Consider the following 21,445-nt stretch of genomic DNA (forward strand, 5'->3'; position numbering starts at 1 on the left):
TCTTCCCCCCCTTCACCAGTCTCTGAATGTTCCATCTCTTTTCAAGTTGGAGTACAAAAATAGAGCCTCTTTTTTTTTTGCCTTTTTTTTTTTTTGTAAAAACAAAACCACCCCCCCAAATTATCAACAACTACCTCAGGTAATTATTTTTTTTTTTAATCCTCCCCCCATCCCCTGTTGTGTTTGGTTTTTTAATAACCGCATAGGAAAAGTCTCTACGGGTTAAGTCCACCAAGCTCTTAAGCAGAGTCCTCAGGGCTTGGCAAGTCAAGGGCCAGCCTTGGAGCTGGAGTTTCTAGTCCTTTTGCTCCTGCGGTTGAAGGGGTAGTTGAGGAACTCGAAGCGCCGGTGGGGCTCGGTGGTCTGGTGGCCCTTGGGGAGCCGCTTCATGAAGTGCACCTCACGCTGGTGCTGCCGGGTCTTGGAGCCCTTGCGCGGGCGGCCCTTGCGGGTGAAGGCCATGTACCAGCCCTCGTACTTGGCGTTCTGCAGCGCCGTGTAGTTGTTCTCCAGGACGATCTCCGTGAAGACGCAGTCCTTGCCTTTGCCGTTGCTCTGCGCGGGACAGAAGGGGACGGGGGGGTTCAGCAAACGGGGTTCCTCGCCACCCCAGCTCGGGTTTTGGTGCTTGTGGGGGGCTCAGAGCTCATTGCCCACCTCTCCTACAGGTCAGAGCTGGCCCAAAGCTATCCCCAGCGCGATGCCAGCACCAGGCTGCGAGCCCCTGTGCGTGGCTCATCCAATGCTTCAACCCCTTGTGCACACCAGGGGATATTTGCCCGCTGACATCCTGCCTCCATCCCTGCCACCAGCTGGCTTCCCCTGCCAGCAACTGGGAGCAAACTCTCCATTTCTGTGGCAGTGCAGCCACCCATCCCACCCCATCCCACCCAGAACAGTAGGGACAATGAGGGAGGACAGCACGTGGTCCATGGGGACAATGCCCACGGATGCTGGTGGCAGCTGGAGGCCAAGCTCCTCCACGTTACACACAGCACCAGGACCAGGGAGAGGACCCACATCCCACGGCCCCAAGGGAGGGAAAACCCTCGCAGAGAATCACTGCCCCACGGGGATTTTTCCCCCCACCCAGACCCCTCCGCCCCAGGGAGGGAGCGCGGCAGCTCGGAGGGACCGTGACTAAGCAGCCTGCCCCGCGGAGCATCTCAACATTCCCGACCCTTGTACCATGTAATCGGGGAGAATAGCCCAGCAACCCGCCTATTTGTTCGGGGAGATACAAGGAATGCGCCCCACACGGCACCTGCCCGCCCCTTCTCACCCGCCTGGGCTGCGGGGTGCCTCATCCCCCGTCCCCTAAAACCAAGCCCCAGGACACCCCCATCCCTGGGGGTTGGGTGCCAGCCCCCTACCTTGCCGATCAGCTTCCCCTTCTTGTTCATGCAGATGTAGAAACCCGTGGCCGCCCCCTTGATGCGCACGCGGCTCCCGAAGGTGTCGGTCTCCACGATGAGCTTGGCTGGGGAGGAAAGAAATGGGGGGGTGGTCACAGGGATGGAGAGCCCAGCCATGCCAGCCTCCTGCCCTGCTACAGTGTCCCTGCGTGACCTTGGTCACGTCACTTTGTCGCCCAGAGCCGTGCAGGAGCAGCTCTGCCTCGCCCAGCTCCGCGTGGCTCCGCAGCTCGGGTACCCCAGCGGTGTCCCAGCTGGGATCAGGGCACACGGTGACAAGCAGGGGACAAGCCAGCTGCCCTGCACGGCACGCTGCCAGCTGTCCCCAGCCCACGGGGACACCGCTCTGCGCCTTTCTGCCGGGCCAGGGCTGCAGGAGGAGCAGTGACTTTGCAGCTGGCGGGGGGGGGGGGGGGGGGCGTGAAGGGTACGGCCATCCTTTTAATGCCTTTCACCTTTGCGCGAGTCGAGAGGGCATATTGATTTGGTCTCAGTTTTTTTAATGGAGGCATCGATTGACTTCCGAAGGAGCTATGCAAATCGCCGGGTCGATGGGCCGCCTATAAATAGACCTGTCACCTTCCCTCCTGCCTCCGCCCTGGGAACACGAGCCTCGGAGCCCACCCGTCCCCGGGGAAGGGGGAGGATGGGGACGGGGCATCCTTCCCCCAGCCCTGGTGCCACAGCCCCCCAGCCAGCTCTGCTCACAGAGAGACCAGGGGCAAGCCCTGAGTATGACAGCAGCTACCTGCTCACACCTCAGCAGGGCTGTACTGCGCCAAGCACCAAAGATTTCCCCATGAAAAGCCAGCTGGGACTGTCCCATCCCACCACCAAAGATCTCACCGACATCAGGTCCTGCCGAGCATCAGCACCTGCTCCCGTGCACCCAATTCAGCAAGGTAACCCGAGCACAGTCTGCAGGGCCCCTAAGCACATGGCACCTCACAGGGCCATGGCTAAGTGCCTCATTTCTGCTCTCCAACCTCTGCCCAGGGGCTGTTCAGCTCCACAGGGCCACGGTCCAGCCCGCTCTCGTCCCCACCCCATGGTGCTCGGCTCTCCCAGCAGTGCCCAGCCCCAGAGGGCAGCAGGTGGTTTTGTAGGGGGATGCTTTTGAATGGCAAATGCAGGCTGCGGGCACGCAAATGCCAAACCGAGCCTAAACCATGCTCCAGGACCAGACACAAACTGCTGCCCCTCTCTCTGCGATGCCCTGATCCCGCCTCCCTCGCATCACGGGTGCTGCTGGGGTCAATGGCACTGAGAGTGGGGACTTCACCCCCGTCATCCTACAGAAAATCCCATCCCCAAACTGCCCTGCACTCTGTTCCACACCCCCAGCCAGGCACAGGTTGTGCTCAGAGCAGAGAAATTTGGGAAGAGACAGCCTCAGCCCACACCAGCACAGCTCAGCACCCGGAGGGACCGTCCCCAAACCGGCCAGCGGAGCCGCAGCTCCGTAAACGAACCGCTGAGACAGGGACCCCGATTTATCCATATTGGGGAAAAGGGGGGGAAGAATTGATCCGGGAGGCAGTAGAAGGTTTGAGGAGCATTGATTTTTCTCTGCTCTCTCTCTCCAAGAGATAGAAAGAGCGGGGAGGGAGGGACGGAGGAGGAGGAGGAGGGAGGGAGCGGGGAGGCCTCGGCCCCAGCAGGCACAAAACGCGCTCGGGCGATGGATGCGCGCTGCTTCCCTCCCGGCCTCGTCTCAAAAGGCAGCCGTGATTTACGGCCACCGCCTGGGATCGCCGCCCCGCCACAGCCTGGAGGACTAGAACAACCTGCCACCGGCACCCGCACGGCCCCAAGCACGGAGAAAAACCCTACAGACCCGGGGGGAAGGCAGCGGCAAGGCTCGCAGTGCCGCGGTCGCAGCCCCAGAGGGACAGCCCGGCCGCCTCCGCTCGGAATGAAAAGAAGTCAATCAAATATCGACAATTAAGACATATAACGGGGAACCGCAGGACTGGATGTGAAGCCGGCTGTAAAAACGTCAGCGTGGGGAAAGGGGTCAGCCGCAAAAATAAATCAACCCCTTCTACACGCCCACCCCAAAAAATTAGAGAAAAAAATAAGAAGAATGAAGGGGCTTGGGGAGGGGGGCTCCTTTCTTCAGAGGTGGGTTTCTGAATAGCATTTTTGGGGAGACCTTCCCCCCCCTCCTTCTGGAGGGGAGCGGAGCTTAACATTTTCAACTCTATTCTTTCGCTTAAGTGACAGATTTATCCCAGTAAAATTATGTTTCATGCTAAAACTTTGAAGGGAAAGTGGCTACGTAAATGCTGAAAAAATGCAGCGAGACACACTTGATCCCCCAACTGGACTGCGAAGAGGAGAAAGTATTCAGGAAATGTTAAAAAAGGTGAAAGTAAGAAGCGTTTTAATAGTTCTTCCAGACATGGGGGCCTCCCTAGAGATTCATATAGAACAATCCTGAACCTCTATTTTAACATTTACAGACTTGCAACTCCTTTAAAATGTTACATCTGAAAAACTGCTTGTTCTCTTTCTGTTTTAGATCAGTCTTCATTTTCCTCCTTCGCTCTTCAAATGCTTAACCTTTTTTTATTACGTTTTAATAGAGTTTTTCGAGCCACCGCTAGTCCCCTCCTCCTGGCCTTATTTAAACCTGGTCGTTATTTCAGTATGCACGAGCTGCCTCTCAAAGCCCAGGCATTACAGATCTGAAACAAGACGACGGTTTTGGTTTTTTGTTTTTTTTTTTTTTCTCATCCTTCTGCTTGGGAAATTAGCTAACGCCCTTTCAATCCAGGGCTGCTCTAGGGTGGGAATAATTCGTTTGGAAGACGAACGCTGTACGGGGGAGCCCGAGCTTTGCTCAAACTGTGAAAAGTTCAGCGTGAAATTTGCAGCCAGAGCAAAAGGGAAAAAAAAATAGAGAAGGGGAAGGAAGAAAAGTACTTCTACTAATCTCCCCAAGCAAGAAAGGGAAATTGCTGCTAATACCAAAGAACAACAGTTGTGATTCCTGCCTACAGTGCACGCAAACGCAGGCGCCTCCTGCCTGCAGAGGGTCCAGGATCAGGTCCACGGCCCCTGGGCTGCCCCCATAGAGCACAGCCGGGGCCACGGCAGCACGGGGACACCACTACTGACCTGTGCAGTGTTTGGCCGTCCCCGTGTGTCACTGGCACACGCAGCCAAAGCATTTCGCCTTCAGGACCAGTCCCTCTTCCCCAGGGTGCCAGAGCTTTTGGGTATGGGGTACCAGGGCTGGCACGGTGGCAGAGGGGACAGGCACAGCTCAGGCTCTGGAAATCGCAGAGCCCCCCGCTTTGCCTTCTCCTCACCGGCAGCCAACTGCCTCGCTGACCCTGCGCTCGGGATTTGCTTTGGAAGGGGAGGCATGGGGGGGTCACGTCAGGAAAACTCCACTTGGGGCAGCTCTAATTCAGGGCAGGTTTCTGGAGCAGCAGTTCACCTTTTTCTTTTTTTCTCCCCCCTCCCTCTTTTCTCCTTTTAACTTTTCTTTCTATTTCTTTTCCAAACAGAAGTCTCGGAGACTCCCAGCCCCGTGCTGAAACATCTTTTGCAGCTCAGCAAGCGGCACGCCGAGCTCTCCGAGTCAGGTGCGCGGCGCAACCGAGCAGGCAGAAGCAAGCGGAGCCCATCCTGCAAGCTCCGCTCCCCTCCCTCGGCACGGGGAACGTGCCCTCACCTCGAGTCCTCCAGCCGCTGAGCACTGACCCCTGTGTTTTCCCTCCACGAGCCCCCGCAAGCTGAATGATTTTAATGATTTCTGGCTAACGAACAGGTCGGAAATCATCAATTGCCGCGCTGCGCGGCGGACACCTCCCCGGCTGCCCGCCCCCACCGCGCGTCCTTACCGTGCACGTCCCCATCCTCTGCCATCGCATTGATTTTCTTGTTGTCCAAGATCTGCACATGCTTCCCGCTGGTCCTGCTGTACAGCTGGTAGGTACGGACGAGCCGCCGGCTCAGCTGATCTGTCACCAGGCTCTGCTCCCTCACATGCTGTGTAAAATTAGGTGGGGACTGAACAGTTACCTTTAGGAAATTAAAAAATATACGACACACCATTATAATCTCTACTCCTCAGAGGGGCGAATGGGCTGAGCAAAGATCGCTCGTGGCTGCCCGCCGGGCTTCGTGGAGGCAGGACGGCAGCGGTGCCTCCTGCGCCAGCAAAGGAGAAGCAGCGGGACACGGTGGCCCTACAGAGCCAGGACCCCTCCAGCCGTGCCCTAAGAGGTGCAGGTGACTCGGGAACATGACGGGGCTTGGCAACCCCAAAGGCCTCCCCGGGACGCAGGGGGTCCCAGCTGGCACCGGGGTCCCTGAGATGAGCATCAAGGCTGGGTGCTGGAGGGGTCCCGGGGGAAATGTGCAGGATGGGCACTGGATCACGCCCCCGAGGGACCGAGAGATCCCCACACCTTCATCACCTCCACAGGAGCACCCGGCACACGTACCCCAGCCGCTGCCCCAGCTCTTTCAACAACTGCCTTTCTTCCGGGTGCCAGGCTCTTTATTTGCTCCCAAGCGCCTCATTCACTGAGCAATTTAAACACAAAACCCGCGCATAAGGCAGAGAGCTACAAGGTGCAAGGAAACCGTGCCCCAGCCTGAGCATTTGGTGGCATGAGACCCCCGGGACCCTGACACGCTGCCCGTGCTGGCGCATCGCTGTCCCCAGCCCCGGCACGCCGAGCCTGTCCCCTCCAGAGCCACCAGCCCTGCTGCTGCTGCTGCTCCCGGGCTTTAAATGATTTTCAGGAGCAGCCAAACCCGCTCCCCCCCTCAGCTCCTGGCTCCGAGCTTGCACAGGAGTCCTTTCCCCCCTCGTCTCAAATCCCTCTTTTAAGTCTGGAAAGTTTCGCTGCTCCGTGACATTTATAAAGATGTATTCTGAGCAAATGTTGGGAGATGGCTCCTTTCAACATCAGAAGGCAGGGACTACCCCCCGCCACCCCCACGTCAAATGGGAAGATTTCCTCCTGTCTTCAACAACAGAAAAAACCAATAAAAGCAGAAGCCGTCGCTCTCCCCGAGCTGCCTTTATATAGATATCTCCCCTTGACAATGTCAGCTCTCTCCCTCTGCTGCTGTGCGTGCATGTGTGTTTCCTATAGACGGCGTTTGGATAATGCAGCGGGATTCTCTCCCGGCTCTGATGAGGGTACCATGTGGAGGAGAGGTCATTAGCCATGCCGCTATTTGGTCTCCATCTCATACTCCAAAATATTACAGCTATGTTTTTACACAACTGCACACTCCCAGCGCCTGGTTCCCTTTGCGTTTGGGCTGGAAACTCGATTTCCCCCCACCCCCCCCACCCCCCGAGCTCCCAGCAAAATAAAAAGAGGAGCTTAAAGAGCGTTTCCAAAAAGCTTCTGCACCTGTGATGTGTGGGGAAGGGGGGGCTTCGCCCCGGTTTGGGGACGCACCGCTCCCAGCGATGCACCCACTGCTACGCGGGTGTTGCACAAGCTCTGCCCGGGCTGTTTAATCTGCTCGTGACACTTCTGTCTCTGGCGATACAAACCAGCGATGCTACAGTCTGACAATTTTAAGCTGGATCAAAACCTACGCTTTTTAGTAAGGAAACAGCTTTCCCCCCCCCCCCCCTTCTTTTTAATTCCGCTTTACTTTTTTTTAGGTGAAGCGGCGTAGAAAAACAACCCACGACAAGAGGAAAGGGGGATCCACGGTGCGATGTAGAGGAAGGGAAGGGGAAAACCCGGCACCCAAAGCTACTTAAAAAATAACAGCGCGTGATCCCTTGAGCCCCGGGGTGCTCCCTGCCTGGCAGCTCGCCCCTCCTGCCCCTCGTTTCGCAGCCTGGGGGGCTCCCCCCGCGGGCAGCCGCCCGGCCTCGGCTTTTTACAGCCGGGCGACTTTTGTCTCCGGGGTTTTAAAGTGTTCCTCCTCCAGCCCTCCCTCTCCCTCCTTCCTTCCTTCCCTCCCTCCTCCCTCCCTCCCGAGCCCGGGGCGCCGCGCGGCGGCCTCGGGGCACCCCCGGACCCCCGGGATGGAGGGGGGGACACACACACACACACGAAACAAAGCCGGCGGCGAAGCGGGCGCTTACCTGGGCTTGCAGGCAGAGGACGAACAAGTGCATTAACCTGGAGGGGGGGGGGGGGGACGGGACACGGACAGAAAGCAGGAGAGAGGTGTGAGCCGGGGGGCTGCGGGTCCCGGGGGGGGGGGGACAGGAGGGAGGCTGGATGCTGCCGGTACTCACACGTAGCTGAAGAGCGAGGAGCAGGGGTCCATCGCGGAGCCGGTGCGGGGCCGGGAGCCCGGGACCCGGCGGCGGGGAGCGCCCGTTTTGGGGCGGGGGGACCCGGGGGGGGGCCAAGGGGGGCGCGGCGCTGCCTCGGCTCCTCGCCTCCTCTCGCCCTGCCGGCGCGTCCTCCTCGCCCCGAGGAAAGGAGGGCACAAGCGGCTACAGAGGGGAAAAGCCCACCCGTCCGCCCTCCCAGCCCCCGGGGGCTCACGGCCGACGGCCCCCCCCTCCTTCCCCGACCCCACCGAGGGGAGCCCCCCCCCCGCCCCCCGTCCCGTCCCGTCCCGTCCCGCTGCCGCCCCGGGAGGCGGCCCCGAGGTCCCGGGGGGGGGCGGGCACGGAGCTCCCGGGGGGCGGCCCTCGGGGGGGGGGCGGCAGCCGCAGGGGGACCCCCCCCCGGCGGTACCTGCCGAGGCGGGGGGGCTCCGGGCTGCTCGGAGCCGGCGCTACGGGAGCAGCCGCCTGCGGGCTGCCGTCCCCGCGCCGTGCCTCAGTTTCCCCATCTGTAAAATGGGGGCTTAAGGGCTGGTGGGGGGGTGGGGGGGGAGAAGATGGAAGCCCGGAGGGTTTTCCCCGCTGGGGACACCACCGCTCAGCAGCGCCTTGTGGATTGGGGCCGAGCGGGCGAGCCCTCTCGCTGGACGTGCCAGACATTAAAAGGATTACCGGGGCGGAGGGAGGGAGGGAAGGAGGGGAGGGAGGGGACGGACGGGACCGGGGGGGGGGGGTCGGATGGAGGTGGGGAGGGATTGAGGAGGGGGGGGACAGGAGTTTCGAGAGGCTGAGCAAATAACGCAGCCGGGGGTAGCGGAGCAGCGGGACCCCCCTCCCCCCCCGAGCATCCCCCCGGGGCTCTTACCTGCTGCGGGCACCGGACAACCCTAGGGCCGGCGGAGGTGGGGGGGGCCACGGGGGGCCGGGGCTCAGCCCCACAGCCCGGGCAGGGCCTCCGAGGGTTGCATTGTGCCGCCGAGCCCCGGCGGCAGCTCCCGGCCCCGCCACCTGTAGCGCACCGGGGCGGGGGCTGCAGCGGGCGGGCGGCCCCCGGGGCCGGGTACCTGGCCGGGGGTCGTCGGGGAGCGGCGCCGCCTCGCTCGGTGCTGAGTGACAGCCGCTAATTTGCCGGCCGGGCCCCGCTGCCTGTCCCCGAGCTCCCCGCTCCTTCCTTTATCTTATCAGAGCCCATAATTACAATTGCTATTTTGTTTCCTCGAATCAGCAATCAGCGCTATCTGCCGCCGCTGGGAAGGCAGCTCCCGGCAGCCGGCCTCTGAGTGACAGCGCGCGCACACACACGCACACACACACGCGCGCTTGTGCACGGCCCTCCCGCACACGCATGCAGCCCCCCGCACACGTGTGCACGCTCCCCGCACCCACTCGTGTCCATGCACACACACAGCGCACCCCCAGCCCTCCACGCACCCCTCGACGCACACGCAGCCTTCCCACCCGCGCTCGGCGTGGACCCACACGGCCCTTTGCACGCCCCTCTTTGCACACTCATCCCCCAGACGCCCCGCACGCGTAGGCACTCTCCCACCACACTCACAAAACGCTTTTCTCTCTCTCGTGCACGCCGACATCCAGCTTGTGGGTTTCCCCTTGCTTGGGCACCCCAACCCCACGTGCACCCACACCACAAACCCACCACACACTCGGTGTTTCACCCCAAAATGCCGCCTACAGCCATCTTAGTGGATGTCCCAGGGGGGCCAGGTGCCTGGGGCTCATCCACTCTTGCCCAGCACCCCGCGGCCAGGCAGAGGGCACTGAGGGCAGGCAGCCCCCATCGCCAGGCTGGCCCCACAGAGATGATGGAGGAAAAAATCCCTACATCAGGATCATCAGACCTAGCAGTGTGCAGGGTTATAGGGCGGGTAGCCGCCTCATTCTACCCCAGATTTCCCAGAGAATCAGCCTCTTGCACATTTAATTCCCTGTTTCTTGGTGTAAAAGATTAAAAAAGTCTTGGGCAGAGCCTGCGTTTACCTGGCAGACACCAGGAGCACCACCAGAACAGGCAGGATTGGTACGGAAAATGCTCGGTGAAGCAGAAGAGGGCTTCCACAGGCTCAGCTCACCAGTCCAGCAGACATTCGGGAGAAAAGCCATCAAACTGATGTGCTGGGGTGCGGTGAGGCAGCTCCCGTGCCCATAAATCTGTCTGTCTAGGGAGCACCAGGCAAAACCGGAGCAGAGAGCATGAGATATTCCTGATGCTCTAAGGTAAAAAATAAAAAATAAATTAAAAAAAAAAACACTTACTTTTTTATGCATAAAAATGAAAGGGGTTCAGACACAGCATCTCTTTCCCAGACGCTGCTCGTGGTCACCAGCGGCCACCCCTGTTTTAGCCCCAGTGGGTGCGGGGCCAGGCCACGTGCCAGCCTGCACAACACGATGTGCACGACAGTGCCGTGTCCAGAACAGCCCCGGCTGCCTCAAACCGGGAGATTTACAGTGTCCCGAAGGGGGTCAGGGGCGGCCGGGAGCTGACAGCTCCGTGTGTGCCCCCTGCCCTCGGCAAACAGCCTCAAGTGCCAGCTGTGGCCGTAAAATCGGGCCGGCACGGGATCACCGGGGGGCAGCCGCACTTGTGCTGACACGGGATGACAGACGATGCTCCTGCTCCTGCCAGCGGACCGGGAGCAGGGCCAAGGCCTCCACGGCCCCATCCTTCCCACCTTTGGGCAGGTGAGGGGCACAGCAGGATGGTGAGGGCAGCTGGGGTGGGCAGCACCGAGGGTGCTGGGCTCACGGCCACCAGGGATGGCAGGTGCCCAGGTAGAAGGATTTGCCTCCTGCCCTCAGTGCTTCCCAGCCCACCCTAGGGTCACTTGTGAAGAAGGAGCCCCCTCACACCTACTTCTTTGTCTTTTTAGGTTTTAAAAAAGCGTATTTGGAAAGGTTTCTTTCTGTGCAAGGGAACAGAAAGGAATCAGCCTGTTGATCAGCTCCCTTGCAGGCTGAGTTGAGCCCCCTGGTCCCTTCCATCCCTGCCCGAGCAGGGACACGGACCACAGCACTAATCCTGACCAGCAGAGGAGCAGCACCTGCGGGGGAGCATCCCAACACGGAGCCAGCCCGAGGGCGAGCAGAGCTCCTCCCTGCAGGCACGGTGGGCTTGGAGAGAGTGCAGAGCAGCTCTCTGAAAGGGGACAGAGGGACGGCACCAGCAGGGTGAGGGCAGGATGGGGCTGATGTCTGATTTCATGCAGACGAGGACACCAGAACCCTGTACCTGAGCATCTCCCTCCCCTCCGACACCACTTGATGGAGAGCCAAAATTCATGGAAACCAGGAGTTTGCAATACTTTACAGCCAAGTCTGGAGGATGCTTGGCCATAAACCACCCCAAAGCACACGGAGTCTTCCCATAAAAGCCAGAGGGACGCCAGCCCCGGCACTCTTACCCTGCCCAGCCCGAGCCCCCTGCCCGCTGATCCCACGCGGCATTAATGGGGCGTTGCGGAGGCAGCAGCAGCTCCTGCATGGCTGAGCAGTGCGGAGCAGCCCCGGGGCGATCCCACCGCTCACCATTAACCCGGCCTCCCCCCAAAGGGAAGGAACTGGGCCGAAGCCCCCCAGGATGTGTTACATGGGAATGACCTTGTCTGCGCTACCCACAGCGCCGGGGCCGCCCCGGGGCAAACCAGGAGCGGGGAGGGGAGATAGAGCCCGCTCACAATTCCTTCTCCTCTCTATTCAATTACTAGGAAAAGGGCTGAGGAATGGTTTGTAAGTGGTGGGAACGCTGGGCCAGGGGAATAGCCCCGTGCTCAGCCCCCTGGAGCTGCACCCAGCCCTGTGTAGGACCGGCCAGGGTGCCGTGGCCCCGTTAGGTCCCTCTGTCAGCCTGCTTGCATGGCTTTTTTTCAAGAAATGGGTTCTTGCCTCTGCCCTTTGGAGATGATTTCGCCACCTCCTGCCCAGCAGCTTTCTGGAAACGTGCTCGTGGAAGCACTGGTGACAATATTGGCTCTGTCATCCTCCTGTAGATGACTCCTATATGCCATCCTCCTATAGACGGGTAAAGAGCTGAGAGTATCCAGGAGCCCTGTGGAGGGCAGTGATGGGGAGACAGACCCCCAGACCACACACACCTGAAAGGAAAGAGACCTTTCATGGCCATCCAGCCCAGGAAAGGTGCACGTCAGTCCCACAGCTGGGCTTGAGCTAGACCAGCCAGCAGCAAAGCTGCTCCCAGCAAGGGCAGTTCATGTGGGATCAACTCAGGGAGAAGACGGCATCCCCAGCCCTGAGTAATTTAAGCCCCAAATCAGGCATTTTGGGGCAGATCTGCTCTGTGTGTGGCAGGGGCTGGTAAACGAGCAGCCTGACCTGGAATGGCCACGGCACATCTGCATGGGAAAGGGGTAACACGCGTGGAGACATGGATGAGGATGTGCACACATGGTGTTTGCTCACTTCCACCCCATTCCTCCCCACCTTGCACAGACCAAAGAGCCTCTCCAGAACCCGGTCCCAAGGCATCCCCGGCTGGCACAACTCGCCCAGCACCATCCCCATGGTCTGCAGCACCAGGCAGGGCTGGGACGGGGCTCAAAGCCAGGCTGGGTGCTGGAGGGGCTCCCCTGGCCACCCAGGAGCTGAGCCAGAACCCCAAAATGCCAGCCCTTTGCTGCCCAGCTCCCAGCCTGCAGCACCAGGGGATTTGGCTTGGGGTTGGGTCCTCCTGGGAAGAGGAAGCCTGCACCCAGCCCCGGTGCCTACGGGTGCTTAGGGCCTAAGCCTAAAGCTAACAGCGGTGGCCGGGGGGCTGTCGGCCGGCTGTAACTCTACCTCCGTTTGTTTGCTTACAGCATCCACCCAAAATGCCCGTGTGTGTCTCCAGGCCCCTGTGTCAGTGGCAGCTGAACTGCTGACCCCAGGAGTTTGCAAAACACCAGGGTTATGGCCCCTTTGACATCCCAGCCCGGCGGAGACACCGCTCGTCCTGACCCTGTCCTGGGGATCCAGCCCCGGGCACCCCCGCGTGGGGGAAGGGGGGGATGTGGTGGGGCCCGTGAGAGCGAACCCCAAAGGAGCAGCGAGGTGGGCACGCTCCCACCGCACCTGCTGTGCCCTGGGCCAGCCCCAAGGACCTGCCCCAAACCCCCTTATCCAAGCCCATTCCTCCAGAGAGCCCCCACAGCACCAGTGCAGAGCCACCAAGGGCACCACGGAGGCCAAATCCTGCCCATTCAGGGGCTGCCACCAGCGGGGCTGGGATCAGGGGACCGCACAGGAGGGTCCCACCAGCACACCTTATATCCCCCCGGGGCACAGCCCCGCTGCTCCAGGCACCCCCTGTCCCCACGGCTGCCACCAGCCCTGGCAGGGAAGCGCGGTGACAGCCCTGCCAGCATCAGGGACGTCCCAGCCCGCAGCGATTGGACTTGTGCCACGGAGGGGTCGAAGGGCAGGGCACCTGTGACCCCAGGGTATCTGGGCCGTGGCTGTCGGGAGCAAAGCTGCTGTCGCTGCCTGGATGCGCAGCTGGCTTCAGTGGGATGCAGGAGGGGACGGCGTGGTGGGGCAGTGCCCGAGCTGTCACGGGGAAGAGCCCTGGACGTTTCTGTAACGTGGCAGCAGCTATGGACCACGACTCTCTAACTCTGCCCAATGGGGTTCACCTTTAACTTTAGGTGTTACGGGTTTGGCCCCATCTCATGGCACGAGCCCTGCTCCAGCATCCCCCAGGCGCTGCCCCGTGCGCCCCCAGCACCTCCTGCTGCAGCCCATAAAGCCACGGGTGTCCCGGCCCTAACTCTGCAAACACACAGCTCCCCTCGTGAGGCTGGGGACACGTCCCCACGCAAGCAGAGACGCTGACCAGCTCTCACACCCTGCGAGCACCCAGACAAACCCGGTGGGAACCTGCTGCACACGCGGCAGCTGGAGGAGCCCTGTCCCCTCCTGGGGGCACGGAGACCCTCCAGCCCACAACCAAGCACCAAAACGACCCCAGCCCTGAATTTTGGCCTCTCCAGCAGACAGGGCTGCTCCCACACAGCGCACCCGGGGCATTTGGCTCGCCGTAAGGCGGTGGCGATGGGTTGCAGCCTCTCCCGGTTGCGGAGGGAAGCGGCGCTGCCCCTGCTCGCCCTCGGGAAGCGGGAGCAGAAGCGGAGCGCTCATGGAGCAGGGGACCAGCCCCACCTACAGCACGGCCACAGCTGCGCCTCCCGGCCAGCCGGGGGCTGCCTGCAAATGTGAGAACATCTGGGGGGGCGAGAAGAGCTGGGGCACAGCAAGGAAAACCTCTCCCAGGCCGTGATCAGCAGAGCAGCTCCCCATCCCTCTCCTCCATCCCTGAAAGTCAACTCAAACTTGACCCCTGAAACGAGGGAGTCCCATGGGCTGGCTCAACACAGCCACCCCAAACCCCTCTCCGAGCACAGCAGGCTGCTCCAGGAGGGCCAGAGTGTGGGTGCACGGCCCTGGTGCTCGCACACCCGGTGTGTCACAGCACTGCCTGCCGGCACGGCGTGGCCGTGCCGTGGCCGTGTCACTGCTGCGTGGTTTGGACAGTGCCGGGGTGCCCGGTGCTGCCAGAGCAGGGAGGGATCCATCCCCTGAGATGTCAGCATGCAGAGCCCTGAAATGCAGCAAAAAAGAAGGATGCTCAGAGCCCAGAGAGACCCTACAGCCATCTGCTTTTGGGGCATCATTTAGTTCCCGGGGCATCATTTGGCTCCCAGGGCACCAGCACCTCTACCACCCCGTGGAGAAGCTCTGGACCCCACACCCTTACCCACACCCCATATATATACACATACACCCTTATTTTCCCCCCACCCCATGCAAAACAACGCAGCCCTCACACCAGGAGCCCCGTGTGCACCCCAATCCTCCTGCTCCCCCCGATACCCCCCCAGCCTGACCATGCCCGAGCTCACCTGCTCTCAGGCAGCCCTGTTTGTTTGCCCAAGGTATTTGCAGCCGGGGGCACCTGCTTTGATACCATCAGCTCGGCGAAGGAAGCTGCTCACCTAGCGTGACCCCTGTAATCCCATCCTTCCCCATCAAGCGCCGTGTGCGAGCGCGTCCCCCCTCCCAGCACTCACCTCCGAGCACATCGAGGCTGGGACATGGCTGGGGAGAGGGGGGCAAATGTCCCAAAAGCACTGAGAGCACCCCTGGCAGTGGTGCAGGAGCTGGGAGAGCCGCTCACCTCTCTGCAAAGTGCCTTGGATGCAACCCTGGCTGTACCCATACCCTTATGGGCCCCGATTCCAAGCCCTGAATCCATCCTCCCCATCCCTGTGACCGGCTTGGCCAGACAGCCCCAGCTCCAAAGCTTTGTCCCATGTCACCCCCTGCCCCTGCTACACCCCAGCACCCTGCCCAGCATCACCAGCCTGGGGAGCTCGCTGCCACGGGGCGGTGGGGATGCCGGGGCGCAGACTGGGGGTTTGTAACCGGGCAGGTCTGCAGACCCCATGCAGGCTTCTATAAGGTCCTGTGCGCACCAGCCCTGGCAGGGGCTGGGCACCATCCTGACCCTACACGGGCACAGCCAGAGCTCCGTTCCCCTCCCAAACTCCCCTCCTGCACTATGAACACAGGGCACCGACACGCTGCCTGTGCCTGCACCCCACAAACACACACACAGCCCTCGGGGAGAAAAAAACCTACATCCCTTCAGCCAGCAAGGCTGCCAAATCCCCCCGCTCCCCGCAAACCTCCCCAGGGCAACTTAATTTCTTGGCAGCGCTTTTAGGTATGGACCTCCAGCCCCAGGCACCCCATACCCTGGCAAAAACTGTTGCTGGGACAGCTCCAGGGGAGCAGGGTGGTTCCGCAGGGACATGTCACCTCCCTGAGCATCCCAGGGGCTGCCCGGCCCCTCTGCAAGGGACAGAGGCACCGCGCTGCCCGCCTGCCACCTAGCGGTCCCCAAGAGGGACCCGGCAGCCCCCGCCACCTCCTCGGCCCCATACACGCACCCAGACCCCCACCGTGCCCCCCTGGCAGGGACCAGCGTCACCCCAGTGTCCCCTTGTCCCGGAGGGCTGGGGTGAGCGCGGTTTCCCTCTGGTCTGGTCAAGGGGTGTTTGGGGCCAGGAGGAAACAGGGGTGAGGGATGGGGAGGGAGCTGCACGGGTCCTGGAGGAGAGGAACGGCCCCACTCATAACCCAGGATGGAGCAGGAGCAAAGGACCCGCCCTGGAAGATTTCCTACCAGCCCAAGAAACTCGCTGTCCAAGTGGAGCTGTACCAAAAAGGCCAGCAGCATGGCTGCAAAGGGCGTGGTGTTTCTCAGGGCCAGCAGCAAACAAGAACTTGGGACAGGCATTGCCCCAGGGACAGGGACGCGAGGAAACCAGTAGAGAAACCCTTAGGACAAGACCAGCTGGGCTGCCAGCCCCCAGGGGTGTGAGGTGCCCACTAGCCAAAGCACAGGGAGCTCCAAATCCCCCTAACCATGACGGGGCTCCCTAGCAAAGCTCAGCCCCATGCTGTGCAGGCGCTGGAGTTTCATCTCTCCCCGGGATGCTGCTGGGGTGAGGAGAGCAGGACCTGGGGTGAGGATTCCCACCACCTCATGAGGACAGCACTCAGGTGGAGCACATATGGAGCTGGGGCCCTGACCAGCTCAGCCCCTGCCCCTTGGTACCCCGGCTGCAGAGCTCATGGGGCAGAGTGGAGATCCCGAGCCCTTGGTGGGTGCTCTGCATCCGCAACAGCTCCCCGGGAAGCAGGGGGACACGGAGGAGCATCTCCCACCGCCCTGAGCATGGGAGGAACCTGCCAAGCCACCAGACCTGACACCTGAGACCTTTATTCAGTGTAAAAACGGTTCCTTACAGAGCAGGTTGACCCACAACCCCCCTCCAAATCACAGGCAGGCCCTGAGCTCCCAGCCCGCAGGTGAGGGTGCAGCCTGGGCCCCGGTTCCACACTTCCAAGTGTATAAAAACAAGGTGTGAGTACAGAAAAGCAGCCGAGAATCAGTGAAACTGCCTCTGGCTCTACGTCCAGCTGCTGGGGAAGGGGCCAGGACTGGGCATTTCAGAGCCAGGTGCACAGAGCAGAGGTCCAGGGCAGCAAAAAGGCACAGGGCAAGGAGCACCTCCACCATCCCCAGCTCCCAGCAGAGGGACAGGGAGAGGGGATGTACCAGCAGCACCCGTCTGGGGTTGGGATCAGCCTCCTAGGGATGTAGGGAAGAAGACACCCCAGTGTTGGGAGCTCACCGCTCCCAAAAAAGGTCCAACAGAAAAAAACAATAGTACTAAAAAAAAAAAAAAAAAGCAGCAAACGTTGAGGTCCTGGCAAGAGGTGTCCGAGGTAAAAGTCATCCAGGAGGAAGTCTCAGCGAGCACCTGGGGGAAGAAGCAGACTGAAAGCAGCAGCCTCCTGCAGGGGGTCCCACTGCACAGCCCCCCCGTGGCAGGGCAGCACCCCCCCGCCAGGACCCTGCTGCAGGGCTGCCCAGCCCCTCACCTCGCCCGGAGCCACCCTTACTGCTTCCTCCGCTCCTTCTTGGCTGGCACGATGGGATCAACCTCCTCCTCCTCAGACATGTCCTCGTCGTCCTCCTCAAAGGAAATGTCTTCCCTGTGCGCTGGGACACACAAAGAGCTCTGTTACCCACCAGGATGGGGGGGGGTCTTTGGCCCTTGCTCCTCCCTGGCCTCTCCCCAGACACGAGCCCTTACTGATCTGGTGCCAGCCGGCGAGGTGCACAGGGCCGGAGCCCGCTGCCAGGCGGAAAGTCACCGGGGGCTGCAGCTTGAAGTTGTCCAGGCTCAGCTGTGAAGAGATGGAGCCAAGTTAGGGGCAGAGGCCAGAAGCAGAGCACCCCGTGCGCCCCCGCAGGGCGCTCAGCCAGCAGGCTGCGTCCTTCTCACACCACCCCTGCCTGCCCAGGCAATAGGCAGAGCCCGTGGCCTCAACCCTGTGAGGCTACCCCAGAGATGCAGGGGCTGGGAGGGTGGTCTGGGGCCAGGGCTGACCCCACAGAGCTGGGCAGCAGCACGTACCCACACAGGGAGGCTCTGGGGGCACCTGCAGCCAGGCCAAGGCTACCAGGGCATTTCCCCGCGAGCTGCAGAGCAGCTCACAGGCAGAATCCTTGTGGAAAGGCCTACAGACACCCAGAGATGCCTAATTCCCTGCAGCTCTCCCATCTGAGCCTTCAAAACCACCTCTTACCAAGGGCTGGCACGACAACTTCAGGTTGGCCACGGGCACAGCGATCTCCTGGTTCTCGTGGTTTCGCCCGACCACCTCCACCACGTTGCACTCGTCCTTGGCACCATCCGTGAGGCAGACCTGGGTGGGGAATGGAAATCCTGGGTACTGCTCCCCCAGGAGACACAGCCGGGGCCCTCCAGGGGATAAATGACCCGCAGCAATGCTCCGGCCCAGCTGCCACGCGAGGTGAGGTGCTGCTACACAAAGCAAGGGACGTGAACCCCTGCTGCACCACGGCACAAGCTGGCTGCCAGCTCCTGGGGTTTGTTCTCATCTCTCTTACCACAGACAGGGCCAAGACGTGGTCAGAGTCATCTTCCTCATCCACCTGAAACGTGTAGGATTTGGTACTGGCAGTCAGCTCACAGCCTGGATGGAAGCAGAAGACAAACAAGCTGAAGCGAGGATTACACGGCAAAAGAGCTCATGCAAAGTGTCCCCAGGGTGAGCCCCAGCCCTGGGCGGACAAGCTCGTGGTGTCCCTGATACGCTTTGCTCTCTGATGGCTCCAGGATGAAGTGACCCCGAGCACTGTGCACCCACCTCAATACCCTACAGGGACAAATCTTGGTGTCCCCAAAATGGGCTGCTGTGAAACAGTGCCCAGGGGCACTTTAGGCCCCCAAAACTACACAGAACGAGGCTCGTCCCCTCCAGAGCGCAGCAGAGCCAGGTCGCCCTCCCTTAGGTAGGGAGGGAGGCAGCAGACGGAAATACTCTGCTCTGCCCAACATCAGCGAAGTTTTGCTCTAGGGAAAAGCTGGAGGTAGAGGCAAAGACATCGAGGAAGAAACGTGAGAGGTAAGGAACAACCCGAGGGGGCAGGGTGCTGGGAGGTGGCAGCAGGAGTCCCGAGACGTTTTATTATGTGCGTGTCCAAAGAGCTGCAAAAAGAAGGGAGAGGCAAAATTACGTCCTGAGCTCTTACGGTCAGGATTCAGCCAGCCGTGGCGAGGAAGGGCAGGCAGAGCACCCTGGGCGTGCTTGCTTGTTGCAGGATGATTCACCAATGTGAAGCAGAGGGGAAAAACGTGGAGCCGAGCCCTGCGCACCAGGCACGGCATTTCCAGCGGAGAGAGAGGCACGAGCCTCGGCAAACAGCTCGGGGCGAGCCCCGGCCCTAATCCTGCTCACGGGGGCAAGGAACGAAACCCAGGTGCAGGAAAGCCTCGGGGGCTGCCCCACTTTGCAGTGCAAGCGTTTGCCGAGGTGCTTTGGGCTGCGAACGGCGCCGGACACGTGCGCGCAGCCTGGAGAGCGGCAGGGGCACGGAGGGGGGGGGGAAGGGGGAGGAAGAGGAGGAGGAGGAGGGCGAAGAAGAGCATGGAAGCGGAAGAGTATGGAACAGGAGGAGGGCCCCCTATCGCCGCCACGTGCCCGGTGCCCCCCCGGCCCTACACGCGTGCCCCGTCCCGGCTCCACACGTGGCCCTCCCCAGCGCTCTCCGTGCGCCCCCGCTGTCCCCAGCCCTGCTTTTTTACCCCCCACGTGTCCCCCCCATAAAAAAATCCATTCCTCCCCCACGTGCTCCCCCGCCTCCGACCCGCTTGCTAACTTTCCCCCAAACCTCCCCAAAATCTCCTGCCCCCTCCCCCCATCCCATTTATTACCCCCCCCCCCCAAAGCCCCCCCGGTGCCCCTCACCGAAGAGGACGCTGCCGGCTCCGTGCGGCTCCATGTGCGCGGCGCAGGGAGTGGGGCGGGCAGAGCCGAGCCGAGCCGAGCTGAGCCGTGCCGGGATGCACCGCCCCGTGCCCGCCCCCACACCCCCCAAAACCTTCAGAGGCGGCACCCAGCGGCTGCCGAGGGAAGGGACTGTCCCCTCCGCTCCCCTCCTGTCCCCTCTGGTGGCAGGGGAGCGCCCGGGGCGTCCCAGAAGGGCTGAGGGCAGCGCGCTGCTGTACCCGGTGAAATGCCGCATTTATAGGGTTTCTTCGGGGGTTTCGTTTCCTCGCAATAAAAGGCGAAGGGTTATTAGCCCAGGGGGATCCTAATGGCTTTTCCTGGTAGAAGAGTTTTTCTGGGGGGTAGGGAGGAGATGGGGGACAGGGGAAGGGGACAGGATCCTAAATGGCAAGGGTGGGGAACAGCCCAAAAGTCACCTTGGGGGCGAGAAACACCAGTGCAAGGGGAGCAAAGGGAGGGGGCACAGCTCATCTCTACTGCTTGATCTCAGACCCCATGGACTGCGTGCAGTACACCAGCCTCCGCCTGCAGAGGAAGGGAAGGCAATGTCCTTCTTCAGCACCCAGCCCAGGGAGCAGAGGACCAGAGCAGCCCCCCCTCCACGTTTTGGGGGCAGAAACTGCATTGAAACAGATCCCTTTAATGGGGCGAGCTCACGCCGCATTCTCGGTCAGAAGCTGGCCCTGCTCCCACTGCAGAGGAGACCTCCACCAGCCTGCCATTCGCACTGCTCCAGCTGGAGCCGATTCAACAACAACATGACAGAAGCTCTGAAGAGCTGAATCAAGGCCCGGAAAAAGACAAGCGTTACACAAGCGCACCTTGGACGCCTTTGAACTCGCTCGCTCCCGCAGCGGCTCCCGCAGCCATCTGGCTGCAGCACACACAGCAGATACATGTGCTGTCCCGGAGCAAAGGAGGCAAGGAAAAATCTGGTTCACGTTCCCTTAAAGGAAAAGTTCCCAGTGCAACATCAAGATCAATCCTGGCTCCTAGGCTGAGATGAGATTCGCAAGGCGTACACGCGCAGCTTTTCTTTCCTTCAGTGTCTACCGAAGCCCACCTTTTATGTCCAGGACACATCAAGGAGTAAGGAAAATGCGACTCCCCTCTGGGACAGAGGATGCAGCAATAGAGGGAGCAGAGGTGCCTGTGTTTATAACAGCTTCCCAACCGCTCAACACTGAAAGGCAAGTGGAAGCACTACTGGGATCCACCCACTCCCCCGTACATTTTCTTTAACACTACCGCAGTGCCAGCTGAACGTCTGAGAGCACAAGTTACTGGCAGCAAAAGCCTCACCTGCTCTGTGTTGTAGGGCTGCAGGCAAGGGCAGCAAGCACAAGACAGCCATCCAGTGCCTCCTGTCAGTGCGCAGTGAGGATAAAAGCAGAGAATTCAATCCTTCATGGGCAAAACACGCATTAAGCCTCAAAATGGGTGGTCCTCTTCCTCCTGAGCACATCAGATATTCCAGCTGACCACATTAATACCTGGCAGTTATGACCATCCCCAGCAATATCAAGGCACAGGTTTCCACATCCCATTCTTGCCATCCTACACCAGACGGGACATCCCCGAAAACACACAAATACGTGCTAACTTCTCTCCCTCTAGCTCCTCTACACAATTTTCCCCCTGAATTCTTCAGGAACCTCCCTTCTCTCAGCTCACGTCACCCAAAGGTGTTCACGCTACACCTCTGTTCCCTCCCGTACCACCTCCCACAAAGAGGGGAACATAACACAGCTCCCACCTCAGCCTTAACTTCAAGGTCACTGCTCTAACCTCCCCCTACAGCCATCCTCCGGTCTGCAACCACCAGCTACAGACACTCAACTCCCACCAGACACAT

At 60.8% G+C, this 21,445-nt stretch overlaps 2 protein-coding genes across 2 annotated transcripts; both read right to left on the reverse strand.

Moving 5' to 3' along the window:
* Nucleotides 1–267: 267 nt before the first annotated feature.
* FGF8 (fibroblast growth factor 8) lies at nt 268–7,682 on the reverse strand. The gene is made up of 5 exons (XM_035547817.1): nt 7,651–7,682; nt 7,495–7,531; nt 5,270–5,450; nt 1,374–1,480; nt 268–555 (listed from the first exon to the last, which is right to left on the reverse strand). Exons 1-5 carry the CDS (start codon nt 7,680–7,682, stop codon nt 268–270), a joined length of 645 nt encoding a protein of 214 aa, XP_035403710.1.
* An 8,788-nt stretch (nt 7,683–16,470) lies between these two features.
* Nucleotides 16,471–19,666, reverse strand: NPM3 (nucleophosmin/nucleoplasmin 3). The gene is made up of 6 exons (XM_035547775.2): nt 19,549–19,666; nt 18,188–18,273; nt 17,863–17,982; nt 17,367–17,460; nt 17,152–17,272; nt 16,471–17,030 (listed from the first exon to the last, which is right to left on the reverse strand). Exons 1-5 carry the CDS (start codon nt 19,580–19,582, stop codon nt 17,169–17,171), a joined length of 438 nt encoding a protein of 145 aa, XP_035403668.1. The 5' UTR covers nt 19,583–19,666; the 3' UTR covers nt 16,471–17,030; nt 17,152–17,168.
* Between the last annotated feature and the right edge of the window lie 1,779 nt (nt 19,667–21,445).

This window comes from Cygnus atratus, chromosome 7 (genome assembly GCF_013377495.2).
Source record: "Cygnus atratus isolate AKBS03 ecotype Queensland, Australia chromosome 7, CAtr_DNAZoo_HiC_assembly, whole genome shotgun sequence".
NCBI classification, from domain to species: domain Eukaryota; kingdom Metazoa; phylum Chordata; class Aves; order Anseriformes; family Anatidae; genus Cygnus; species Cygnus atratus.

Excerpts from the sequence above, each read along its gene's own strand:
- NPM3 (XM_035547775.2), bottom strand. The coding sequence starts at position 19,582 with ATGGAGCCGCACGGAGCCGGCAGCGTCCTCTTCG. Across the intron at positions 18,274-19,548 it reads AGCCGGCAGCGTCCTCTTCG|GCTGTGAGCTGACTGCCAGT; the intron begins GTGAGGGGCACC and ends GCTTCCATCCAG. Across the intron at positions 17,273-17,366 it reads CGCCGGCTGGCACCAGATCA|CGCACAGGGAAGACATTTCC; the intron begins GTAAGGGCTCGT and ends TGTGTGTCCCAG.
- FGF8 (XM_035547817.1), bottom strand. The coding sequence starts at position 7,682 with ATGGACCCCTGCTCCTCGCTCTTCAGCTACGT. Across the intron at positions 7,532-7,650 it reads TCCTCGCTCTTCAGCTACGT|GTTAATGCACTTGTTCGTCC; the intron begins GTGAGTACCGGC and ends CCCCCCCTCCAG. Across the intron at positions 5,451-7,494 it reads TCCTCTGCCTGCAAGCCCAG|GTAACTGTTCAGTCCCCACC; the intron begins GTAAGCGCCCGC and ends AATTTCCTAAAG.